General features: G+C 39.7%; 7 protein-coding genes across 9 annotated transcripts; 5 read left to right on the plus strand and 2 right to left on the minus strand.

Annotated features, from left to right (window-relative positions):
- The first annotated feature begins 305 nt into the window (after positions 1–305).
- Positions 306–1,138, plus strand: LOC113774907 (light-harvesting complex-like protein OHP1, chloroplastic). Its single transcript, XM_027319559.1, has 3 exons — positions 306–532; positions 680–802; positions 888–1,138. The coding sequence occupies exons 1-3, from the start codon at positions 320–322 to the stop codon at positions 954–956; spliced, it is 405 nt and encodes a 134-aa protein (XP_027175360.1). The 5' UTR covers positions 306–319; the 3' UTR covers positions 957–1,138.
- Positions 1,139–1,284: 146 nt separating this feature from the next.
- Positions 1,285–4,313, minus strand: LOC113774905. Of its 3 annotated transcripts, XM_027319556.1 has the most exons (13): positions 3,926–4,313; positions 3,717–3,831; positions 3,557–3,630; positions 3,401–3,447; positions 3,156–3,309; positions 3,001–3,048; positions 2,729–2,930; positions 2,588–2,649; positions 2,406–2,506; positions 1,940–2,006; positions 1,786–1,833; positions 1,491–1,659; positions 1,285–1,360 (listed from the first exon to the last, which is right to left on the minus strand). In XM_027319556.1, exons 1-13 carry the CDS (start codon positions 4,116–4,118, stop codon positions 1,351–1,353), a joined length of 1,290 nt encoding a protein of 429 aa, XP_027175357.1. In that variant the 5' UTR covers positions 4,119–4,313; the 3' UTR covers positions 1,285–1,350. The 3 variants fall into 3 exon arrangements, with proteins under 3 accessions (XP_027175357.1, XP_027175358.1, XP_027175359.1); XM_027319557.1 differs by having other exon boundaries at positions 1,285–1,659; positions 3,001–3,045; positions 3,926–4,311; XM_027319558.1 differs by having other exon boundaries at positions 1,285–1,659; positions 1,940–1,994; positions 3,926–4,310.
- A 1,852-nt stretch (positions 4,314–6,165) lies between these two features.
- Positions 6,166–7,328, plus strand: LOC113775786 (thaumatin-like protein). Its single transcript, XM_027320795.1, has 2 exons — positions 6,166–6,309; positions 6,419–7,328. The coding sequence occupies exons 1-2, from the start codon at positions 6,246–6,248 to the stop codon at positions 7,090–7,092; spliced, it is 738 nt and encodes a 245-aa protein (XP_027176596.1). The 5' UTR covers positions 6,166–6,245; the 3' UTR covers positions 7,093–7,328.
- Positions 7,329–7,975: 647 nt separating this feature from the next.
- On the plus strand, positions 7,976–10,433 carry LOC113772975 (protein SRG1-like). The gene is made up of 4 exons (XM_027317479.1): positions 7,976–8,242; positions 9,402–9,649; positions 9,728–10,052; positions 10,104–10,433. The coding sequence occupies exons 1-4, from the start codon at positions 7,976–7,978 to the stop codon at positions 10,431–10,433; spliced, it is 1,170 nt and encodes a 389-aa protein (XP_027173280.1).
- A 1,089-nt stretch (positions 10,434–11,522) lies between these two features.
- Positions 11,523–14,187, minus strand: LOC113774695. Its single transcript, XM_027319297.1, has 6 exons — positions 13,856–14,187; positions 13,572–13,714; positions 13,375–13,425; positions 12,635–12,856; positions 12,418–12,520; positions 11,523–12,330 (listed from the first exon to the last, which is right to left on the minus strand). The coding sequence occupies exons 1-6, from the start codon at positions 13,939–13,941 to the stop codon at positions 11,760–11,762; spliced, it is 1,176 nt and encodes a 391-aa protein (XP_027175098.1). The 5' UTR covers positions 13,942–14,187; the 3' UTR covers positions 11,523–11,759.
- Positions 14,188–14,500: 313 nt separating this feature from the next.
- Positions 14,501–15,441, plus strand: LOC113774688. Its single transcript, XM_027319287.1, has 2 exons — positions 14,501–14,912; positions 15,105–15,441. The coding sequence occupies exons 1-2, from the start codon at positions 14,626–14,628 to the stop codon at positions 15,241–15,243; spliced, it is 426 nt and encodes a 141-aa protein (XP_027175088.1). The 5' UTR covers positions 14,501–14,625; the 3' UTR covers positions 15,244–15,441.
- Positions 15,442–16,048: 607 nt separating this feature from the next.
- LOC113772978 (amino acid transporter AVT1D-like) lies at positions 16,049–20,819 on the plus strand. Its single transcript, XM_027317488.1, has 12 exons — positions 16,049–16,185; positions 16,795–17,103; positions 18,088–18,359; positions 18,687–18,901; positions 19,006–19,029; positions 19,133–19,313; positions 19,399–19,618; positions 19,831–19,966; positions 20,152–20,317; positions 20,464–20,507; positions 20,585–20,647; positions 20,733–20,819. The coding sequence occupies exons 1-12, from the start codon at positions 16,049–16,051 to the stop codon at positions 20,817–20,819; spliced, it is 1,854 nt and encodes a 617-aa protein (XP_027173289.1).
- The last annotated feature ends 1,111 nt before the right edge of the window (positions 20,820–21,930 follow it).

Genomic DNA, 21,930 nt, shown 5'->3' on the forward strand with positions numbered 1-21,930 from the left:
TTTTTAGGCATTATCTTGTTTAGGTGACCGGTCCAACAGGTAATCAAATAGTCGCTAAAAGTGTTTTTACCTGTTATATTAGGTAAAAATAGTTTCGTTATCATAAACTTTTCCTTGTTAAAAATGAGGTATAAAATGAAATTTGAACCGTATAATTTTTTTTTTGGGTCAAATCTTGACCGTGAATTGTCAGAAACCGTTCATGCAATCATGCCCCTCTTCTGCAAACGCACGATGAAGTAGAACCCGGACCCACCACACCGGAAAACAGGGCGCCACGTGGAAGAGTGTAGATAAGCCGAAGAAGAAGAAGATATCAATGGCTAAGGTTGGAAGCGGTACCAGCGACCAGGCAATGGCTGCGTCGCCGGCAATTTCTTCTTCTTTCCTCCCACTCCCGGCCATCGCATCACTCCATCATAGTCAGAATCACCAACTTTACTTTCTCCACAATAATCCAACCCTCAGAACCTCCTCCCGGAGTCAGAAGCGGCTGGTTTTCAAGGTTCAAGCTGCAAAGCTTCCTGCTGGAGTACGTACTGCTCAAATTTCCTTTCCAGTTTTCTTAGTCTCATCTTCTTGGGGTTTGATTTCACACTTTCAATGTTAATCCATTCTTTTCTTTTCTTTTTTTAGTCATTAAGGAAAATGACCATTGAAACTATATATCAATCTTCAGGTGGAACTGCCGAAAGAAGTTCCAAAATTTCAGCCCCCATTTCTGGGGTTCACTAGGACTGCTGAAATATGGAACTCCAGGACTTGCATGGTTGGTCTTATTGGCATCTTCATCGTTGAACTGGTACATTTTTCTTCATTTTGCCATACTCCATCCACGTTTCCTTGGCAAATTCCATAGGGTTAACCATTGCTGGTTTGGTTTTCAGATTCTGAACAAGGGAATACTTCAGATAATTGGCGTAGAAGTTGGCAAAGGTCTTAATCTCCCCCTGTGATTGTCAGTTGTCACTGAACAATTCCGCCATGTATTGTTTTCTCTATTTTATGGTTGCGCAACACACTTTCAGCTGTGCAGAGCAGATCTTCTTAAACCCTTGATGCATATTTTATTTTTGCTGTTTGGTTTATGTAACTGATATTGCGCTAAATAATTTTAAACTTCCTTGATCTTACCAAATTTAACTCTTAACAAGAAATTCTCCATTTCAAACCAAAAAATGGTAACCAAACAGCTCAACAATGAGTTGGAGTAGAATACGAAGCAATTTTCATCGGACGGCGGACGCACTCAGTACATCCAATATGCCGAAAAACGCACTGATATACTTAGCAATGGAATTTAAAGATCTTAACAGCATCTGTGAAAGCTTGTACAATATTATTCAGTCACTACAGACCTCAGCAAAAACATGTGGATAAGTTAGTTACATAAGGTGCAAATTAGAAATTGTTACACCCTTAGCGCTGTCACTACAAATTTCAAATTTCTGACAGCAAAATCAGCTATCACTCGGGAAAATTATACAGACCTGCATATTCTAGCATCTATAACAGGTACTTTGGTAGAATTCTCAGATATGTCTAGCACCTCAGCTAGTGAAAGCCTGCGATTTTTCCATACAGCTTCTGCCCAGCGCCTCATTTTTTCGCCTTCTGCTTTTCTGTTCTGTTGAACACACAGTATTTCTGCATAGCCACCTAAACAACCAATACAAAAATATAATGCTCCAAGATAGACCCCGAAAAAAAAAAATACTGGCCGTTTAGAAATCTATCCCAGTCGCACATCCACTGTAACTTGCAAGTTCGAACTTTAAATCATACCTCTGGCAAGGGCAACCATTTCCCTTCTATATACTTTTCCTTCAGCGCCTATGGGACACCAAAAAGCATAAAAAGGCATAGGCAATCAATCAAATGCTAGCCAATCTTCACAAAGGGAAGTTTAAAAACAAAATGGGCAAATTGATCTGCATACCATCACTGTCCAATGGTGGAGCTCTAAGCAGTTCTATTGCCTTTCTATAAAGTCCCTGCAGGATGAACTAGAGAAGCTATTGAGAGAACTAATGGTGTGAATAAACTAATCAACTGCAATAGTATCAGTATCCATCAACATCACAGAAGCATGTCCATGCATAATAAGATCTGAAAAGTAAAAAGTCCACTGCCAGTAACCCACTACAGCAAAAATATTGATTTTGTCTTCAGTAAAATATCACAGCAACCAATACGAAAGTAATTGAGTATTCATTTTGAAGTCAACTTGCTCCACGCAGTCACTTTATTGAGTTCTTATAAATGAATGCGTTGAAACATGTAGTATATTAGTTGCCCGGAAAACATTACATACTATATTCAAAGAGGATTAACAGCAATAAGGAGGAGAGGAGACAATTAACTTGGGAAAGTTGCAAATGTCATCCTGAACAGCAATTTCTTACCTCTTGAATTAGAAGAGAACTTGAGCCTTCTGTTGTCGCTTTCAAGCGATACATGAGAGCTATGCAGGTTAAAATAACACCAACCTTGGGATGATTGGACCCTAGACCAATTAAGCATAAACATTATGTAGCATCAAATCTCGACTGTAATTCCATGTTAAATGAAATGAAAGTAAAATTACCAAAATGTTGTTCTGCTTTCTTCAGTGCTGCAGTAAGAATCTCCTCAGCATCACCAAAATTTCTAAAAAAACAACTCAAGAATCAATGCCTTGAAGGACACCGTCAGATGAATATTAATGGGCAATAAAAAATGTGCTTACCCTAAATGAGCCTCAAGCTGCCCTAATGCACATGTAGCTGCTAAGTAAACCTCATCCTTTGACATGTTACATGCCCCAATATTATGCAGGTCGTTAAAATCTCTCTCCGACAACTGCTGAATCACTTTCTGGTATAATTCCTTTGCAATAGGAAGTTTCCGCATGCCATGAAGATATTCACCATAAGACAGAGCAACATTGCCTATATAACACCAGATCAATAAAATATAGTGCAAGAGATTACCACGGTGTCTAGGAAGGCAAAACCTTACCAGTGCAAGCTTCAGTATCCTGAGCTACTAGAAGATCATCCTGAGCTGCTAGAAAAGAATGTCTCCGCCGCATTTAGTAACTTAATATAGAGACCTAAGCTGATCAAGAGTGCCACAGAAGAAGAGAATTGATTAAACAAACTATACACGCAGACCTGTTTGAAGATTACCCCGGACCAGCTCCAGAAGTCCTTTTAACGCCTTTGCACGGGCTTCCAGAACATCAAAGCCACTCCCACCACCAATGTCTAATTTGATAGCGTCCATGAGGTTATACCATATATTTGTGAGCACAGATGAAGCATCATCCTGTACAAGGAGAATCCTGCACGTAAATATCCTAAAATGAACTTAAACTTGAGATGACATAGCAATTGCAAATTGTCCTCTGGGGGCTTGCCTCATCCAATTCGAGATGGATTCCTACTAGAGCTTCTGTAGCAGCAACTGCAGCAAAACACCAAAGGTAAAGCGCATTGAAACACCCAATCCACAATCAAAATTAAAGGAGCAACCAATATGGTCTAAGTAACTACACCCGAGACATGTCAACCACCTCTAATAGCAATAGAAGACGAGCTCAAATCTTGGATGCTCTGCAGTTTCTCAAAGGCTTCAGCAAAGTTTCCCCTGATATACATGAACAGAAACCTATGAATTTCAAGGTCATTCGAAATAGCAATGGACGTAAAAAGAAGAAAACAAAAAATTAAGACCTTTCATATAATAGGGTAGACATGGCTAAAAGAACCATCCCTTTTGAATCGTCATCTGCAGCTTGAGTGGAGTGGCACTGCTCCAATACCAACAGACCCTGCGAAATTGATTCATCTACACATACCCCATATGTTTTTAGCATAACACTCAAATCTTATTGAAGATGGAAAAATAAAAAGATAAAATCTTATTGAAGATGGAAAAATACCTGATTTTTGGGAACGGCCAACAGAAAGTGCGTAGTCTATCATTTGCTGGACAACTGGGTTCTTGTTTGCGTTGTTGCTCTCCGACAAAAATCTCAGAGGCTGTCCCGGAGTTAGTGCCGATGGTGGTCGGAGCAGAGAGAAAGACTGGCAGATTCTCGCCGCTCCGCGAACCTTTGCTGCAATGCCCATCATTTTTAGCCAAATGATTCTTTGACTGTGATTCAGCTGTTTTTTTCTTTTTTGGGACTCTGATATTCTTCCTAAAGAGCACACGGTTGAGTCTGCGGAGACTCAGGTGGAAGGGAGCCCGAAGAATCGAGATTTTGGCGGTGGGCTGGGAAGAGATTTACAGGTGAATGTATAGTCGATCAGTACCGTCTTAGTTTTTCCTGTAAAATTAGTCTATAAATTTGTTTAGCGAAACAAGGAGAATTAATTGGATAAATAATTAAACGGTTTGCATAAAGGATGTCATAATATATTTAAATGTTATATTTTTGAAAATATAAAATTAAAAAAGGTAGATAAATATACAATAAATAAGTAAAATTAAATGAAAATAGTATATAAATATAAAAAAATATTAATTATTAATATGTGTATAAGAGAGTACTATGTGCGGCCCCCGCGTGAATGGTCCAGCGGTAGCACCTCCTCCTGGTAAACCTCTAGATCCCAAGTTCGAGTCCCTGCGCTACTGGATTCCTCCGCGCACTTACCGTGCTTGGGTCGGGTTGGGGCGCCAAAATCCGGGTCGCAGGGGATTAGTCGGCCCCGTAAGAATTGACCCGAACAACCCTGTGTCGAAAAAAAAGAAAAAAAAAGAAAAAAAAAGAGTACTATGTGCATTAACAAGTGACATCTTTGCGTGCACAAAGAAAACAGATGTCGCTATGTCTAGGTGGATTTGGCGGGACTGCGGTGGCCGAAACCGTACGAAGGGAAGGATCCAGAAGCTTTTGAAAGAAAAACGCCAAAAATATGATTATAGAGGTGTAAAAAAGAAAAACAAAGGACCCAGGATTTTTTTTTCCTTTAACAAAAGTTGCGTTGGTAAATACAAGTCCAGTCCAGTACTCCTTGCAGGAAGTCTTTTCTGATGTTTTCTGATGCAGGAAGTCTTATTCTACATGAATTTTGCAGTGTATGAAAATGAAACCAATGAAATAAAATGGGCTACTTTAACATGAGGCCCATTTTTATGTGGACCGCCTTCTGCAGCATCCATATTTACGAGTAACAAAATGGCGTTCGGTTTCAGAAATCCCAGCATTGATAGAATGGGCTGGATTTTCAGTTAATCATTTAAAGCTTAAATAGTAACAGAACCCGAACAACAATAGAATGGGTCAAGGTTTGTGACATTACAAATGGCCGTTCAGGCCTCCTCTGACCCAAAAAAACAAAAAAATAGAATTCCTGGAAAAGGGCTGAGTTTCTTCCAATTTCTGCCACTCAGGAGCAGAAAAGTGAAGAGACATCGATCGTCAAGTACAAGGTTTCTAAAAGTTGGCGACAAAATTATGGCATTTCAGTCCAAGCAGTATCCCCTTTGTCCTTGCTTTGCATGACAATCAAGATCAGACACAAATTCAAAGGACGAGGACAACCGTCCCAGGCAGTTCACGGCTGGATGAAACTAAAAAAATTTGTGCGATTCAGATCACGTCTTGTAACTCGATTTTCACGCCGTGTGGGACCCACAAAAATGTTGTTCTATTTTACTCGCTGTTGTTCAATTGTTACACATTGTACAGATGATGTTACACCATGTACAAATGGTGTTACACCTTCCGGACCGCGTCCAAATTCAAATGCCGGACTGATCCACAAATTCAAACTTGGTATCTGCCGTAAAGTCCAGCAGCCAGAACACTTACCTAAAACAGCGGTCCCAGACTCCTGGCGGAGCCATGTGAATCTGATGTGTAGATATCCCAGCAAAGCAAGGAAAAGCAGATGCTTATATAACACAAGATTCATTCCAGTTTCTGTTAAGAGGATGAACAAATGACATAATCATTAAAAAAATCAACAACAACATGAATGCATTTATGCAAATCCCACCCCCGAAGCAATGCATATATACTGCTCTTTTTCTCTATAAAAACTGTAAATAAAAAACTTTATAAAGAAAAGATAAAGTTTCCCAAACCAAGTCCTCGGCCATCAAGGAGGATGTTGTGTTCAATCAGAATTTGCGCCTTTAAAACCAGAGCATTCGTCCAGCTCCAAGAGCCCGGCACCACATCTCAGCAGTCAGCACTCCTCAGTCCTCCCCCATGTGCCTCTAGAGGCCAACTCCATCGCAATTGAAATATGCTAATTTCTTCACATCTCCTACTCATCCTACTCTGCGTATATGCCTTTCTCACGAGATCAAGTATACTATAATTTCTTCCCAAACTTGTCGTTTCTTTAAATGCGTGATAATCTGATGACTCACCCGCTTTCTTTCTTCTTTTTTTTTTTTTTATGTGCGGTTATTGCAGATGGGATACAGCTAATATTGGTAAACAATTGTCCAGAAAATATATGGCCAGGGATACTTGGCGGCGCTGGCCATGTCACCCCAAAAGCAGGTGGTTTCCATCTGAGCTGCGGCGAGGAAGTTATCATTGGCGTGCCTGAGATGTGGTCAGGCAGGATATGGGGCAGGCAGGATTGCCATTTTGATGACAAAGGAAAAGGGTCGTGTGGCACCGGAGACTGTTCAGGTCAACTACACTGTGAGGGAATGGGTGGTGCACCACCAGCAACTGTGGTGGAAATGACACTGGGGACATCCACCTCCCCCTTACATTTTTATGACGTGAGTTTAGTTGATGGATTCAACTTGCCTGTCTCGATGAAGCCAGTCGGAGGTGGAATTGGCTGTGGCATAGCAGAATGTGAAGTTGATCTCAACATATGTTGTCCATCAGCATTGGAAGTTAGGGTAGGCGAGAAGGTGATAGGGTGCAAGAGTGCTTGCTTAGCTATGCAGTCGGCCAAGTATTGTTGCACGGGGGAATATGGAAACCCCAAAACCTGCAAACCAACACTCTTTGCCAATCTCTTTAAGGCCATTTGCCCGAAAGCCTATAGCTATGCTTTTGATGACTCTTCCAGCCTCAACAAATGCAGGGCCTCCCGTTATGTCATCACTTTCTGCCCTCCCAAGTGACAACTGTGCCAAGAAGTTCAGGCTGCACTCTTGATTAGAATAGGAGAGCTTCCTAAGTTAGTGATTTCTGTTTACAGAGTACTTGGTAGCTTAGTGGAGGAGTTTAAATGTATTCTCAGTTACTGATCTTATATTATGGAGTCAGTTCCTAAACTTAAAACTAGTCCAGGCAATGCACCTTTGTTTGAAGAATCAGTTCCCTGAAAATGTTGTTCTAATGCGCCTGAACTTTTTAACTGCAGTCTTTACCAATACTAACCAATGTTCAATTTTCAACAACACAAAATCTTCCCCCTGCCAAGCTTTCTGGGCCTTTCTTTCATCATGTTGAATTGCAGTAACCGAAATCCATTTGTCTGCAAGTGAACCAGAAAAGTTCATTGAAAAAAAAAAGAACAAAGAAAAATCAAAGGGGGTGGGGGCTTAGAAATCCCCTCCTGCTTTAAGTAGTCACTAAACCAAAAGATGAGAAATGAAAATAGTGAATTAACTGTGTCAGGAACCACGTTCTGTCATCTTTGCCATAAGATTCAACATTCATTAAACATTAGCTCCTGGCAGTAAGTTCAGCGACACAGACTTCAAACAACACTAGGACGTTGATTTTCTTAATCCTTCTTTATCTGGCAAACAAGTACAAGTAAGCCTGGATTCTTTAAAACTCATTTACAGCATGTCCAAAAGTTAAATATCAAATTTGAAAGTGACCTATCCACAAAACTTGGGTGAGAACTCCAGTTTTTTTTATAGAGTATCTTTCTAGGTAAAAAAATCAAGATTCCTGTAGGAAAAAAAGCATTCGCTGAGCGCAGCTATAAAAAGCTTCCAAACGCTAACATCATGTGGCGAACTCTGAAAACAAATTTGTATGCAAATCATAAAAATGACTATTAATCAGAATAGCACAGAAGAGGAGCTACCTAATTATGGGGGATCTTTATCAGCACCAAATGTTCAAGAAATGGTGAAGAGGGATCCTTCAAAAATCCCAGACAGAAACATCAGGAGCCTAGAGGACCAGCCAAAAAGAACAAAAATGACCTCTTTCTCCTCTGAGATTCCTACAGTAGATTTATCATTGCTTTTACAGCAGCAAGAACAGGAGCTCAGGAAACTGGACAAGGCATGCAAAGAATGGGGTTTCTTTCAGGTAGAGGTGGCAAAATGGGCGGGATGGACGAGATTTGCTTGGGTTTGTGATGGAACCGAGTCATATGGGTTTGGGCCCAACTTTACCCATATGTGTTTTGGGACTAACTTGGGCGGGATCACTTTGGGATGGGTTTAGATTGATCCCGCCCAATACCCAAATCTATTTTCTACATATTTTTTTTCCTTTAATTCATTTTTATTTTTTATATAATTTTAATATTTTTGATTTATTAAATTTTTTTTAGTTTTATTAAATAAACATGCAAGTGCTTTATACTCAGGATTCCCATAAAAAATTGGATTAACAAATAAAGGAAAAAATAGATATACAGTCATATTCCAACATATATCAAGATGACCAAGGTACTTAAGGTGTTGAATATTTATCCTCATCATTGTCCAAAGATGACAGGTCTAAATTGACTGAAATGTTGAAAATTCTCGTGGATAATGACTAGGAAAACTACTAGATTATATTCTCTAGTATGACTATAAAAATTGTTAAAGATAATTTTTTAATCTAAGACTCCGTTTGGATTGGCTATTTTTTCAAAAAATAAGTTTTTCAAATACAATGTTACAGTAATATACAATAACTCAAAAAACATCCCATCCATATTAGTATATCAAATATTTCAAAAAAATTTTATAGTAAAATTTTTTCATATACACTGCTATAATAAAATATTTCAAAAATACCCCCCAAAAATAGCTAAACCAAACAGAGCCCTTGTTATTTGAGCCCAATGGGTACCCAAGTATTTCCCAAGTATTCCCATCAATTAATGAGTACAATTGGGATTTGTCACATTTTAAACCCAATATCAAAATCCAATACCCATCCCGCCCAAAGTCCCCATGGGCATGGGTAACACATTGAGACTTGGGACAAATTGCCACTCTACTTTCAGGTAATAATTAAAATTATCGGACTAACATTAGAAGGTAAGAACAGACAACGTACTAGAATTTTAAATTCTATGTTATATATGTTATAACTTAAGTAGGTATGCCATAACTTGAATCTTGAAACCAAGAACTCTGACATGTACCAGATGCGTTACCAGGCACCCCTGTGACGGTATACTATTTAGAGCTTCTTAAACGATCTACAGTCACTGTTTCAATATCATATGACTTGTAGACATGTCTTTCAGGTGGTCAATCATGGAATAGAGAACCAAGTATTGCAAAAAATAAAAGATACTGCAAGATTATTTCTTGATCTCCCATTAGAGGAGAAGAATAAGTTCTCAATGCCCGCAGATGACATGCAGGGATATGGGCATGCATTTGTGTTTTCTGAAAAGCAGAAATTGGATTGGAATGATGCACTAGTTCTGTTCATGTTTCCTTCAAAGTTCCGAAAATGTAAATTCTGGCCCACCACACCAGCGGATTTCATGTAGGTTCATCCAATAAATGTTCCAACTTTTCTGTTAGCACGCCTTGTGAGTTGCGACTAACAAATCTCACATTTCAGTGATACTGTGGAGAAATATTCATCTGAAATACGAAGAGTGGGCATGGAACTGCTTCGTTCCATATCTATAAACATGGGAATGGCCAGCAATACCCTTCTTACAATGCACAAGGAGCTGCCTCAAGCTTTGCGTCTGAACAACTACCCCCCCTGTTGCAAACCTGATGAAGTTCTAGGATTTAGCCCTCACTCAGATGCAAGTACTATAACCGTACCATCACAAGATGATGATGTTACTGGTTTAGAAATTCAGCATGAGGGCCAGTGGGTGCCAATTAGACCGATTCCAAATGCTCTAGTTGTCAATGTTGGAGATGTTCTTGAGGTACGTTTGCTTCTCTTGTTTTTGTTAGTACATCTGTTTATGTCTCAGCAGATCCATCATCAACCAATTAATGGCGAACCAAAATTTCTTCGTTTTCGGAATGACTCTCAGATTTGGAGTAATGGGACATACAGGAGCATCGAACACCGAGCAGTGACAAACAAGAATAAGGCAAGGATTTCCTTTGCAACATTTCTATCCCCGCAAGATGATGTAGAAATAGAACCCTTGGATACCATGATGGACTCCCATGGTTCCTTGAGGAAGTACAAGAAGGTAATTTTTGGAGATTACATCAGGAAATTCTTCAAGGCAAAATTGGAAGGAAAGTCTAGGTTCGAAATGGAAAAGATGGAACTTGATAGTGCCGACTTACATTGATGCAGATGGGCATCGGCATGCGGAAAGGATCTGGCGGTTCGATCTACAAAGATTTCTTTCTTCAGTTTTTACTCAAACGTGTCCTTACTTTTCTTTTTCCTTTCATTTGCATCCTTCACTTATTTCTCTATCACTCACAAACGAGAATTATCGGAAAGCAAGTGTACATGTTGATAGAGGAACTAAAGCATTTCAATAGGCAATTGACATCATGGTTGTCCCTCTTCACCCGGCAGAAAAACCATTTGTCATCCAGCAGCAGCTAAGAAGTCAAGAAAGTATGATTTGATTAAGTGCATCCCCTTCGACTTGATGGGCTAGTTTTCGAGGTATTTTACAGAGTTCATCGTTTTCGTACGTCCGTCTCCCCCAAATTACTTCAGGGATATTCGAGGATTGACGTGAAAATTGTTATCAACATATGCATAAGGAGACATCTCATGCTATAACTGCAAAAAGCATCGACATTTTCACATGGAATAGCGTGGCAATTTTTAAAACAATGCAATTCTCTCCGTTAATGGTATGCCAAACACCATTCACATGCCATCCCCAATACTTATCTTGCAGATTTTCTGTAATGATTAAAACCAACTATTCGCTCATCTTTAGCATAAAAACTAATAAATGGTGTTCTTGAATCCACAAAAACCCTCGTATTAAGAATGTAAATGAAAAACCAGAAGTACAAATTGGTGAGTAAACAAACATGTTTTTGATACAAACTGCAAAGCCCTAAGCTTTGCCCAGATGCTAATGTTCAAGCAATCGAGAGACAGAACTAAATGAATTTCGATGGAAAGCCAAATGAACGTATAATAACTAATGGAATGGAGTGAAAAATCTTATCTTGATGATGTAAACACCCTATAACATGATGGAAGAAAGAATACAAGCAATCTTAAGAGTTCAAAAATCCAGAGCGCTCTCATTATTTTTTTTTTTTTAAAAAGGAACCACTAATCGGTGTATAGGGAACAAAGGCGCTGCAGAAATTTTATGTCTCTAAATATCAGAAGCTAAAAACCCCTTAAAATGAAAAATTCCAGCGCGCATAAGCTCACCGTGAAACAGACTTCTCAGGCGGTGTTTTGAATGAATATGATTTGGGCGAGTACCATAGGCTTCAAGCAGAAACAGAAACGATGAGTGGGGTCAATGACCAGCGAAACTAAGCACCCCAGACAATTTGGGGAAATACATAAATACAACTCATCAGCAAGCTCACAAATGGCTAAAAGCAAAACATATCACTTGTTACACAGATGTGGAGAAATAGAAAAGCTATCTTCATAAAAGTCATTCGGCAATTCTAGACTATATTCTCTATGTTGGAGGGTTCCTCTCATCTCCACCGTCTGTATTTGAGTTATTATGACGACTAGCACTACCAGCAGGTGGACCTAGTAATAATGGAGCATCTTTCTTCTCGCTATTGGCTTGCACATCGGCATTTCGGTCAGCAGCCCAAGCTCTGAGAGGTGGTTCAAAATGCTTGCTAGCAACGTCAGGTGGAGGTGCATCCTCCCCCGGCAGAACAAGAAGTCCTTTCTCTTGGAGAGCAGAGGCTTCATTGAAAGAGGCATTCCACAGGGAGTCTACAAGCTGCCTTTCCTCTCTAGCAGCTCCAAGGTCCTCAGCTGACATCAGGCTGATCCCTTCAATTCGTTGCTCAAGAAGTTCCTTAAGTTTCCTCTCCTCCTCGCTTGAGCAACTGCCACCCTGCTCTCTCCTGTCTCTAGCAAGCTCAAGAAGACCCCTGAGTGCTCCCTCTCTCACTTCTCCATCTTCACTGGAAGCAAAATGCATCAGAATACGTGGGAACCCAAGTTCAGTCACAATATTGCAGTCTGAACGATTTTCATGCAATAAGTACTGGATCAAGTTAAGAGCCTTCCTGCAAGATCAAATAAATTTTAGAAATCGGTGATAAATGAGAGAAATGAAATGGTTTCACTGGAGCAACATATATTTAAAAAAGCACCTTTGAAATCTCACGCTCTCAAAACTTAAAGCATCCTTTAGGGCAGAATAACCATTTGCAAGACGAAATGCTGCAATACCAGGCTTATTGTGCCTGATTAAAGCTGAAAGATGTAGAAAGAGTAAAAACAATTAAAATACCAACAAATCCCGTCCAAGCAGGGATCAAACTTCAACAGACAAGTGAAAGGCTCCTCCTAAAACTACAGGGAACTCACATGAGATTGCACCGAGTGCTTTAGTGCGCACAGTAACATCAGGATCCGAAGTGAAATTATGGAGGAGTGGTTCCAGGCCATTAGCTTCCATCACCAGTTGTTGACTCCTGGGATTGTTCTGAACAATTGTGCTCACAACTTCTGCAGCTTTGGCTCTAATATTATCATGGGAATTCCTCAGATACTTGAGAAGAGGATTCAAACCCCCAATAGAATGGAGATCTGCACATGCAAAGGGACAAATAAACGCATTTCAGGATACATAACTCTCAACAACCAAATTGTGACATTACTGGCAAACAGCAGTGAAACTACCATAATTCGGTTGTAAAGAAAGAAAAATAATAATAATGTTACTTAGGACGGAAGCATAAGCACGGAATTTCAGCAAGCAACCAGCATAAAGCAGCTTTTCATAATAACAAACATGTTTCGATTAGATCCACATTTCATACATATAGTCGCTTTTCAACATCCATCTCTAGGTTCCATACGAGTCTTACACATAATATTTGCACCAATACTGTCAGCTAAACGTCAGGTACTAAAGAAACTATCAGGTAAAAGAGATACAGAAAAATGGCTCTCAACTTAAAATTAAGTTTGCGAAATGCACATCAACATGTTCTTTTTCTTCTTCGCAAGATTACCGTGAATATTAACAGGCTCCAGTATAAAGTTACAAGTGTACTGACCAGAACCGAAAATAGAAAGTATTTATAAATGATAAGAAGGCTCACCGTTGGCCATGTCAATAGACTCGACATGCTCTTGTAACTCGTCCAACATATCTGTAACAAAGCAAACACATTAAGTTCGGCTCCTTCAATCGTCCTCGGAATCAAATTTGATACTAAAATAACGCAAAAGGGAAAAGGGAAAGAGAAGGCGGGCAGGGGACGGGGTCCAGAAGAAGTGATTGATAGTGATACGATACCCTCAAGATCTTGAGGAGTGACCCCTTGAGATTCAAGCACTTGGTCGGGAGTTTGCATAACCAGAGTTATCTCCTTCATTCTTCTGATGACGTCAACCGTCTGCGATTGCATAGCCTCCATAAACCATCTCCGATCCTCCTCGCTACACAGTGGAGACTCCCAATTAGTTTAGTCTCCTCCAAAGAAAATTTAGAAAAGATCTTCCAATTAAAAAGAAAAAAAAAACGGAAAACAAGAAACAAAACAGGAGGGGGAGAGTGGTTGGGAAGTTCAAAAGGGGTACCTCAAATTACCGGGGGGACGAGTACCATCTGCGTGAGAGAGACTCCATTTCAGCAAACCTTCCCAATTCGGTCCTTCTTTCGCCATTTTTACTTTAGCTTAAAAACTTGTACTGAATCCACCAAAATACCAGCTGCGATAGTATAATATGTATAAACCCTAGCGACGTTCTTTGCACTCGCAGAAAATTTCAATTAGTTATAGGAGAAAGAGATAAAGGAGAGATGAAGGAAAGCGAATAGAGAGATATATAAATCTACGATGTCAGAGAGGGGCGAGGATGACGCAGGGAGCTGTGCAATGCTCGGAGCTTTCAGGAATGGACTCGCACAATCCAGCCGACCCCCGAAGCACCGCCCACGCCCAGCTATTCTAGTAAAAACGACCATAATTCTCCCACTGGGCTTTCTGAGCAAAGCTTTACATAACTGTGGGCCGGCCCACCTTGTTTTTATATAAGACCTTTGATGTTTGAATTGGTTTTTGAGGAACAGAAGGAAAAAGATAGGGAGGGATAACTTAAGAAGGGATAAAATCTATTTGTATTTTTATCAAATATATATTAGCCGACAATGCATATCCAGGAAAACAAAAGGTCCGGGAGTTCTGATGTGTCTATTTCTTATCCACTTCAAAAAAAAAAAAAAAAAAAAACAGGGAGAAGAATAGACCCACGTTCTCGTCGTGATCCGCTACAAAATAATCTTTGAAACTAAGCCACACCCAATTGATGTTAGAAAACCGATTCCTGTTGTAAAAATTAGAGAATCCATGGCATCCACAGCTTCTCTGCAGACGTTGTTTTCTTCGCTAGGAGTCAAGCAACCACGCGCAGGAGCTAGCGGAACATCCCTGCGCAGGTCAACAACAGCTGTGGGTTCAAAAGTTTGGTCGCTCAACGCAGGCGTGAGGGAGAATAAGAAGAAAGGGAGGTCGCTGGCGGTGGTCGCAGCAGTTGGGGATGTGTCGTCGGAGGGAACCACTTATCTAATTGCGGGTGCTGCCGCTGTGGCCTTAATTGGAACTGCATTCCCCATACTCTTCTCCCGCAAGGACCTGTATGCGATTTTTAGTATTCACTTTTTTGCAGTCAGTCTACAAATTTTTTATTTTTTATTTTTTGGTGGTGGGTGCAAACTGTAAACTTGTGCTCTTCCTGTCATATACTTGCAGCGTAATGTTTAGGACTATTTAAAACTGGAAGATGGTAGGAGCATATCCGTGAAATTAATTCAAATTGACGATTGCAGGTGTCCTGAATGCGATGGAGCAGGTTTCGTAAGACAATCGGGGGCCGCATTGAGGGCAAATGCAGCCAGGAAAGACCAGGCTCAGATTGTCTGTGCTCGTTGTAACGGTCTTGGCAAGCTCAACCAAATTGACAAATAAAAAAAGAACCCAAGGACGGTGGGTGAATCTCTTCACTCCTGTTACCATTGCTAATAAGTAGCAGTATTGTTTCTACTATTTTTTTTACTTTCCCCCCTCGCCCGCTTAGGCTTGTCCCGCTTTTTGCATATGTAAACCGTAGTAAACTACGCGCTGTGCAGATGTGTTGAATCCCAAATCTTCTTCTTTTTCTTCTTTTCTGGTTAAATTCTCTAATGTTGCGAAACACCTCTAGTAATTTGATCTTTTTTGTAATTCGATTTGTTTTTCTCATTCCAAAGCAAAATCAGGAAGTAATTAGTGATGAGGCTACGACAAAAGCAAGCACGGCCAAGGCGCTGACCCTGTCTAAGGATGCAAACAGGATATCACATTGGAGTTTGAATTGGTAACTTACCATATAATAATAATAATGTTACCGGCTGAAGTCCCCACCCCACACGGGGGGCCGGGTAAGAAGTATCGAATTTGAGGTCTCGCACTTAATAAATTGTAAATTATGCGAGAACCATTATGTTCGACAAAAGTGCATTTACAAGTAATACTTACTTTCTTAGAATTAGGGGACTTATTATTGTTAAAATAAAATGATAGTGGTACGCAACTACATATTACTGATTACTGGTGTTCGTGGACGAGTAATTAACATCTGATTATTATTTCAATTTCAATTTGGTAAAGTGAATATCGTTCATTAGGTTTTTAGCCACGGTAATATCTGACATTTTAAACGTAAGCTAGATTTTCATTTTTCAGCCAAGTGCGCAACCTCTAAAGTGCAGGATTACTAGGGCATAATGAAAAGATGTTCAACTTCGACAAGGGAAAGCAGTGTATGCTACAACACATGAATCGTCCAAGAATTCTGATGCCACAATGGCTAAATGTCGATTACTCACCAAAAAGCATCCAGATGGGCTCGACCCACAATATTCAGGCCTTGTTTGGAGTGTTATTTTTTGAAATTTTTTAAAAAAATTATATTATAACGATTTAATACATATATATATATATATATATATGAGATACAAAGTCCGGACAGATTTCCCAGCAACCATATTATACACAAAATGATTAAAAAAAATTTTCTTAGTAGTAACTTCTTCGATTCTCCGTGCCTTTTAATATTAGTTATACATGCATTGAATGAATGTGCCTTAAATATTGATAATTAAAATAAAAAGCGTGGGCATTTCTATCTACTTTCACGGAGTTAACAAAAGTTAAGCAGAGCGTCAACAATATCTACTAACTTTTTTAGAAGTAAAAATGCATACAAAGTTCTCTAAACTTGCACGTGGTCCTAAACTTTCGCATCTCAGGCCTTGTCTAGTCTGCGCAAACGAAAAATCTTTGATTCGTAATCTAGGATTACACCTGGTCGAACCCTTCCCAAAAAAATTAAAAAAAAAATCCCTCCTTTCTATGATTGTTGTATCTCTCTTTAATATGCCTGGAGTCTCATAAACACGATCAAGCACCCTCCTTCCGGGCCAAGAAAAGTCGCATAACAAATTCTCGGGAGGCCATTGGTGTGTTCTTTCATTGCAGGTTTGTTTGTTTGCATGCACCGGAAAATAGTCGCCCACTTTTCTCGAATTCGGGTCGGAGGGTTAGATACCCTAATATCAAGGGAATAATAATGAAGTTGGAAGGAGAATATCGACCAGACCGCCACATTGAAATTGATACCGACGATGAGGAAAATCGGGCCGAAAGATTTTCCAAGGAGGACGAGGAGGAGGACGACGACGACGACGACGACGACTCTGAACCTGATTTTGGTGCCGCACCACCCTTAGTGAACTCTTCTTCTAGCAGCGTGGGATCTCATTCTTCTGGCTGGCCTCAAAGCTACAGGTTTTAGAATTTTAAGCTCATCCTATGATTTCCCTCATCCTGGTTTTAACCATATACAGGATGTTAATAGACAAAAATTAACCCAATCAGATAATTCTTACCAATTTTGCATGCATTAAATTCCTTCTCTTTTTTTTTTGCCCGTTTGGATCGCACCATGCTACGAGTTTTTACTACGTACCTTTGTTTTTTTTTTTTTTCTGGTTTGATGCTGTTTTTGTGCTAGTCCTACTTTATTGCATGGTTGTCTTGAGACGCTCGTTACAAGTTAAAAAGTGGGATGCATGCAACTGCTTCTTCTTGTTATCACATTCACGTTTAAATATACATGGCGAATGAATCCGCTCTGAACCCGAGTTAATGTAGGACTTCGAAGAGATTGTCTGCAGGACTTATTAATATGCATTTCCTGGATCTGAGGGATTCGTTTCCTTTAACAATTTTAATCGTTATTTTAGAAGAGTTTAGAACAATTATGCGTCTACTTAATCTTCCAAATAAACTAATAAAATCTTATTACATAATTAAGGGGATCACCGTGAATTTGACTTTGAATCGCTGCATCCTTCTAGATTCTCATTGCATTCTTCTCAGAATCTGGATGGGAGGTATCTTAATCTTTTATCAAGTTCATGCTGTACAAATAGGTTTTGGAAACGTCAAAATGACTTCGTCATTTTGCATTGAGACATTCAGGGAAAATGTGTCCGTGAATGCCCCTGCTGCGGTTATATCTGGTCTGCAAATATATTGTTTTATATGCATTGAATCTGTTGATATCTGTAGTTGAACAGGTGCTTTAACCATCATTACACAACCCATAATTATGAAGCATCTTGACGGAACCAACCTAGTTTTTTCTTTGACTGTTGATGCCAAAATCACTGTGGTCTTAATTACGATTGAAGCATTTCATGATTCTTTTACTAATCCTGTATGTCATGGAAATTAAGCTCCCAACATTGATCTGTTTGAATTGTCTAGGCAATCGATGGACATGTATACAAGTGTTACGCCTTCCTCATTTAGCTTCCTAAGGGGCAGCTCCCCCCCGACTTCAGCAAACAAGAGACCTCAGATTACTGTCCGTGAATCTTCATTTACTAGACCCCTTATATCTCCAACGATCTTTGACAAAGAAGAGGTTACCTGCTCACAACATTTTAAAAAGCTCCCAGTAGCTTCTGGCTCAAGGTTATCTATCGAAGAGTTACCAACACCAAAGCAATGTTCATATGTACAGACGATCCTCAATGGTAACGTACCTGCCGCTTTGCATACATTGATTGTCAGAATGAATATCAGATTGAAGTAACTACGGACGTTCTAAAATTTTATCTACCCAACGAGAACGGTCAAAAGGGACTCGAGTAAATTACTCACTACTAAATTTGTTGTTATTCAAATCATGTTGCATTCTTGATCCCTGATTTATTGAAGATTCGATGACCTGTTCTGTTTCTAACATATGATTTTTAGAGCTTTGGTTACCACCATTAAAATAAAAATCTATATATCAAATGGTCTGATATGTTTAACTTCATATACCATGATTGTTCATATCTGTTTATGTTTCCATGCAGCAATAAATGCTTTATGTGGTATTGGAATCCTTTCAACTCCATATGCAGTAAAGGAAGGGGGTTGGCTTAGCCTCATTTTACTTCTAATTTTTGGAGTAATTACTTGCTATACTGGTATTTTGTTGAAGAGATGTTTAGAAAGCTCTCCAGAACTCGAAACCTATCCAGACATTGGACAGGCTGCTTTTGGCATGATCGGTCGAATATGTATAGCTGTAAGCCTGATTTAATTTTTAGCACAATGAACCAATATGCCGGCTATATTTCATATATATATATATATATATCTGCTACTGACTGTCATTTAAACCAAATGCAGATTGTCCTATACTTGGAACTTTATGTAAGTGCCTCTTTTGCTTCCCTTTCCTTTAATTCCATATTAATGCTATCACTTGGTTGTGTCATTTCTGTTGAAAACCCAAGTTATACTGTTTGTGGCACAGTCTTCTTGTGTGGAATACTTGATCATGATGAGCGACAACATGGCTTCAATGTTCCCACATGCTCACCTGGATTTTGCTGGAATCCATATGGACTCCTATCAACTTTGTGCAATTGTATCAACCCTTGTTATATTACCAACAGTTTGGCTTCGAAACCTCAGTTCGCTGTCATATATTTCAGGTTCTGAATGTCATTTGGTTTACTGTTAGTTAAGAATCATTCTGTTTGCCCTGACGTCAGTTACTTTTGAAATGCCCATTTTCAGTTGGAGGAGTCATCATGTTAGTGGTGGTGGTAATTTGCTTGTTGTGGGTAGGCGTGATCAATGAAGTGGGATTTCATCCAGGTGGAAGAGTTTTTGACCTGGCAAAACTACCCCTTACAATCGGTCTCTACAGTTTCTGCTATGGCAGCCATTCAGTGTTCCCAGATATTTACTCGTCGATGAAGGAGCCTTCACAATTTCCCTCCATCCTCGTGATCAGGTACTATACTGTATGAACAGATACAGTATAATTTGTGGAAGTCAACATTCACATTGACATTAGATCGTCTGCGTTTCTTATGGGTTATGAGATTTTGGGCTCTGATTAGTGGGCCTATTGAAGGTCTAGAACTCAATTTTATTATTTCAACTGTTGAGACGTGAATTCTCATTTGACTGCTGTTTGCTCCCCCGCCAAAAAAAAAAAATCAGCTTCTCCACAGCATTTTTTCTGTATACTGGGGTTGCAATCTGCGGTTTCTCAATGTTTGGCGATGCTGTCAAGCCCCAGTTCACACTGAATCTGCCTACGACATTTACTGCTTCTGGTGTTGCTGCATTGGTAGTGGTAAGATGATAGACCAGATTCATAACAGCATCCAGGATTGTTATTTTAACCAGAAAAAATGCGTACCCACCATGCCATTGCAAATGGTTTCGTTTTCATTTGCTTTGCGTAGGTTGCTTTGGAATGCTTAGCCAGCTGCTTTAAGATTTGACGTATTAAAATAAGCATCTTGTTTCGTTTTTCAGGTTTTAACACCCGTCTCAAAGTATGCCTTGACATTAATCCCTGTTGCATTTGGACTAGAAGACCTTTTGCCTTCATCTCGGCTTCGATCTTATGGTGTATCAATGCTCATCAGGACAATGTTAGTGGGCTCAACTCTAGCCATAGCGTTGACAGTTCCATATTTCGGTAAGAATTAATAATGTTCTGTTTATCCTTCATCGCAAGATCTGCCATGCTTGAATTGAATGGAAGGAAATGTGCATGTTAGCCTTCGATTGGCCGTACTAGTAGATTTTCTTTCCAGCTTTTTAGCTGTTTCGTCACATGTGCAGGATCTGTGATGGCCTTAATTGGATCCTTACTTGTAATGCTAGTGGTAAGTTACTTCTGCTATAAACACAGATTATGCAATTGATAGAGATCACATCGATTGATGATGATGCTTGATGACAGTCTCTAATCCTTCCCTGTGCTTGCTACATCAGAATAAGTGGTGGTAAATTAACAAACCTCCAGGTGAAAATAAATCTTCTTTTTTCCTCTTCTACTCTGTTGAATTACATTTAATTAAAATATATAACCGTTGGGATTCATTTTGCAGATCGCAGTTTGCACTGTCATAATGGTAGTGGGCCTATTATGCTCAATTGTTGGCACATACTCTGCCATTACAAATTTACAATCCTAGCTGAAAGATGATGAACGGCCATAGCTTCGTCCCAAACGCTGTTTGTTGTACACAAATATTTTACCGACAGTAAGGAAGCATAGACAAAGATAAGATGGACACTAACCGCTGAAGCCACTGAGGACGGACCCTTTCGAATCTGAGAACAATCCAAGAATTAACGGGTCATTGCCTTGACTTCCATTCAATTACCAAGTGTAATGCACTACATTTGATGCGGTACTGCTCTGCTTAGCTGTTAGTTAGTACCGGATTTTGGAGGATTGGACGCCTTTGGGTTTTCTGCATAGAAGGGTCTCTGTCGTAGGCTAGAAAGGATTTAAAGGGGGAATCTGTTACAGGACGAGGATGATTCGCATTTCCTTTACTCATGGACTGTGGCCATCACCGGCCATGATCCAAGGCATCTCCCTTGTAGTCGTACAAGCATCCGGTCGCTTTTACAACTGATTGGGCCCATTCACGTTTTATGCCCATGGATCTTTCAGCAGGGCATGTGGTGCTACCGTTTGGATCGAACTTGTTTGACTTTGATGATAAAAACTTGTTTGACTTTGATTTATTAACTAGTCAAGTGACATTTTATATTTTGCCCTTGTGGGGTTGCCATCCCACATCGGTTCTTGGGGGTGTTTGGGGTTGGGTTTATAAGTTCCTGGGAAGACCTCAAAAGTTGTCGGCTTTTGAGGTTTCTTCTGAGATTAGATTTATATATCTAACTTTCGTAAAAAAAAAGCCAATTCTTAGGAATGGGTCAAGAGGCAAATTCCTGCAAGGGTAGTTATATTGGGTTTCGTGGGGGGTCGTCACTTCTTAGTAGCAGCGGGCCTACTGGCTTGCCGTTGTGGGGTTGCCATCCCACATCGGTTCTTGGGGGGGTTTGGGGTTGAGTTTATAAGTCCCTGGGAGGACCTCAAAAGTTGCCGACTTTTGAGGTTTCTTCTGGAATTAGGTTTATATATCTAACTTTCGTCAAAAAAAAAAATAACATTTTATATTCAATAACATTCAAATGGTTGGTAAGCCTTATAACAAAGAAGATAAAAAAAAAAAAAAAAAAGAAAGGGCGTGAAAATTGAACTAGCTATATTATGGTTAACTAGCTGATCTA

This window comes from Coffea eugenioides, chromosome 6, assembly GCF_003713205.1.
Source record: "Coffea eugenioides isolate CCC68of chromosome 6, Ceug_1.0, whole genome shotgun sequence".
Classification (NCBI taxonomy): Eukaryota; Viridiplantae; Streptophyta; class Magnoliopsida; order Gentianales; family Rubiaceae; genus Coffea; species Coffea eugenioides.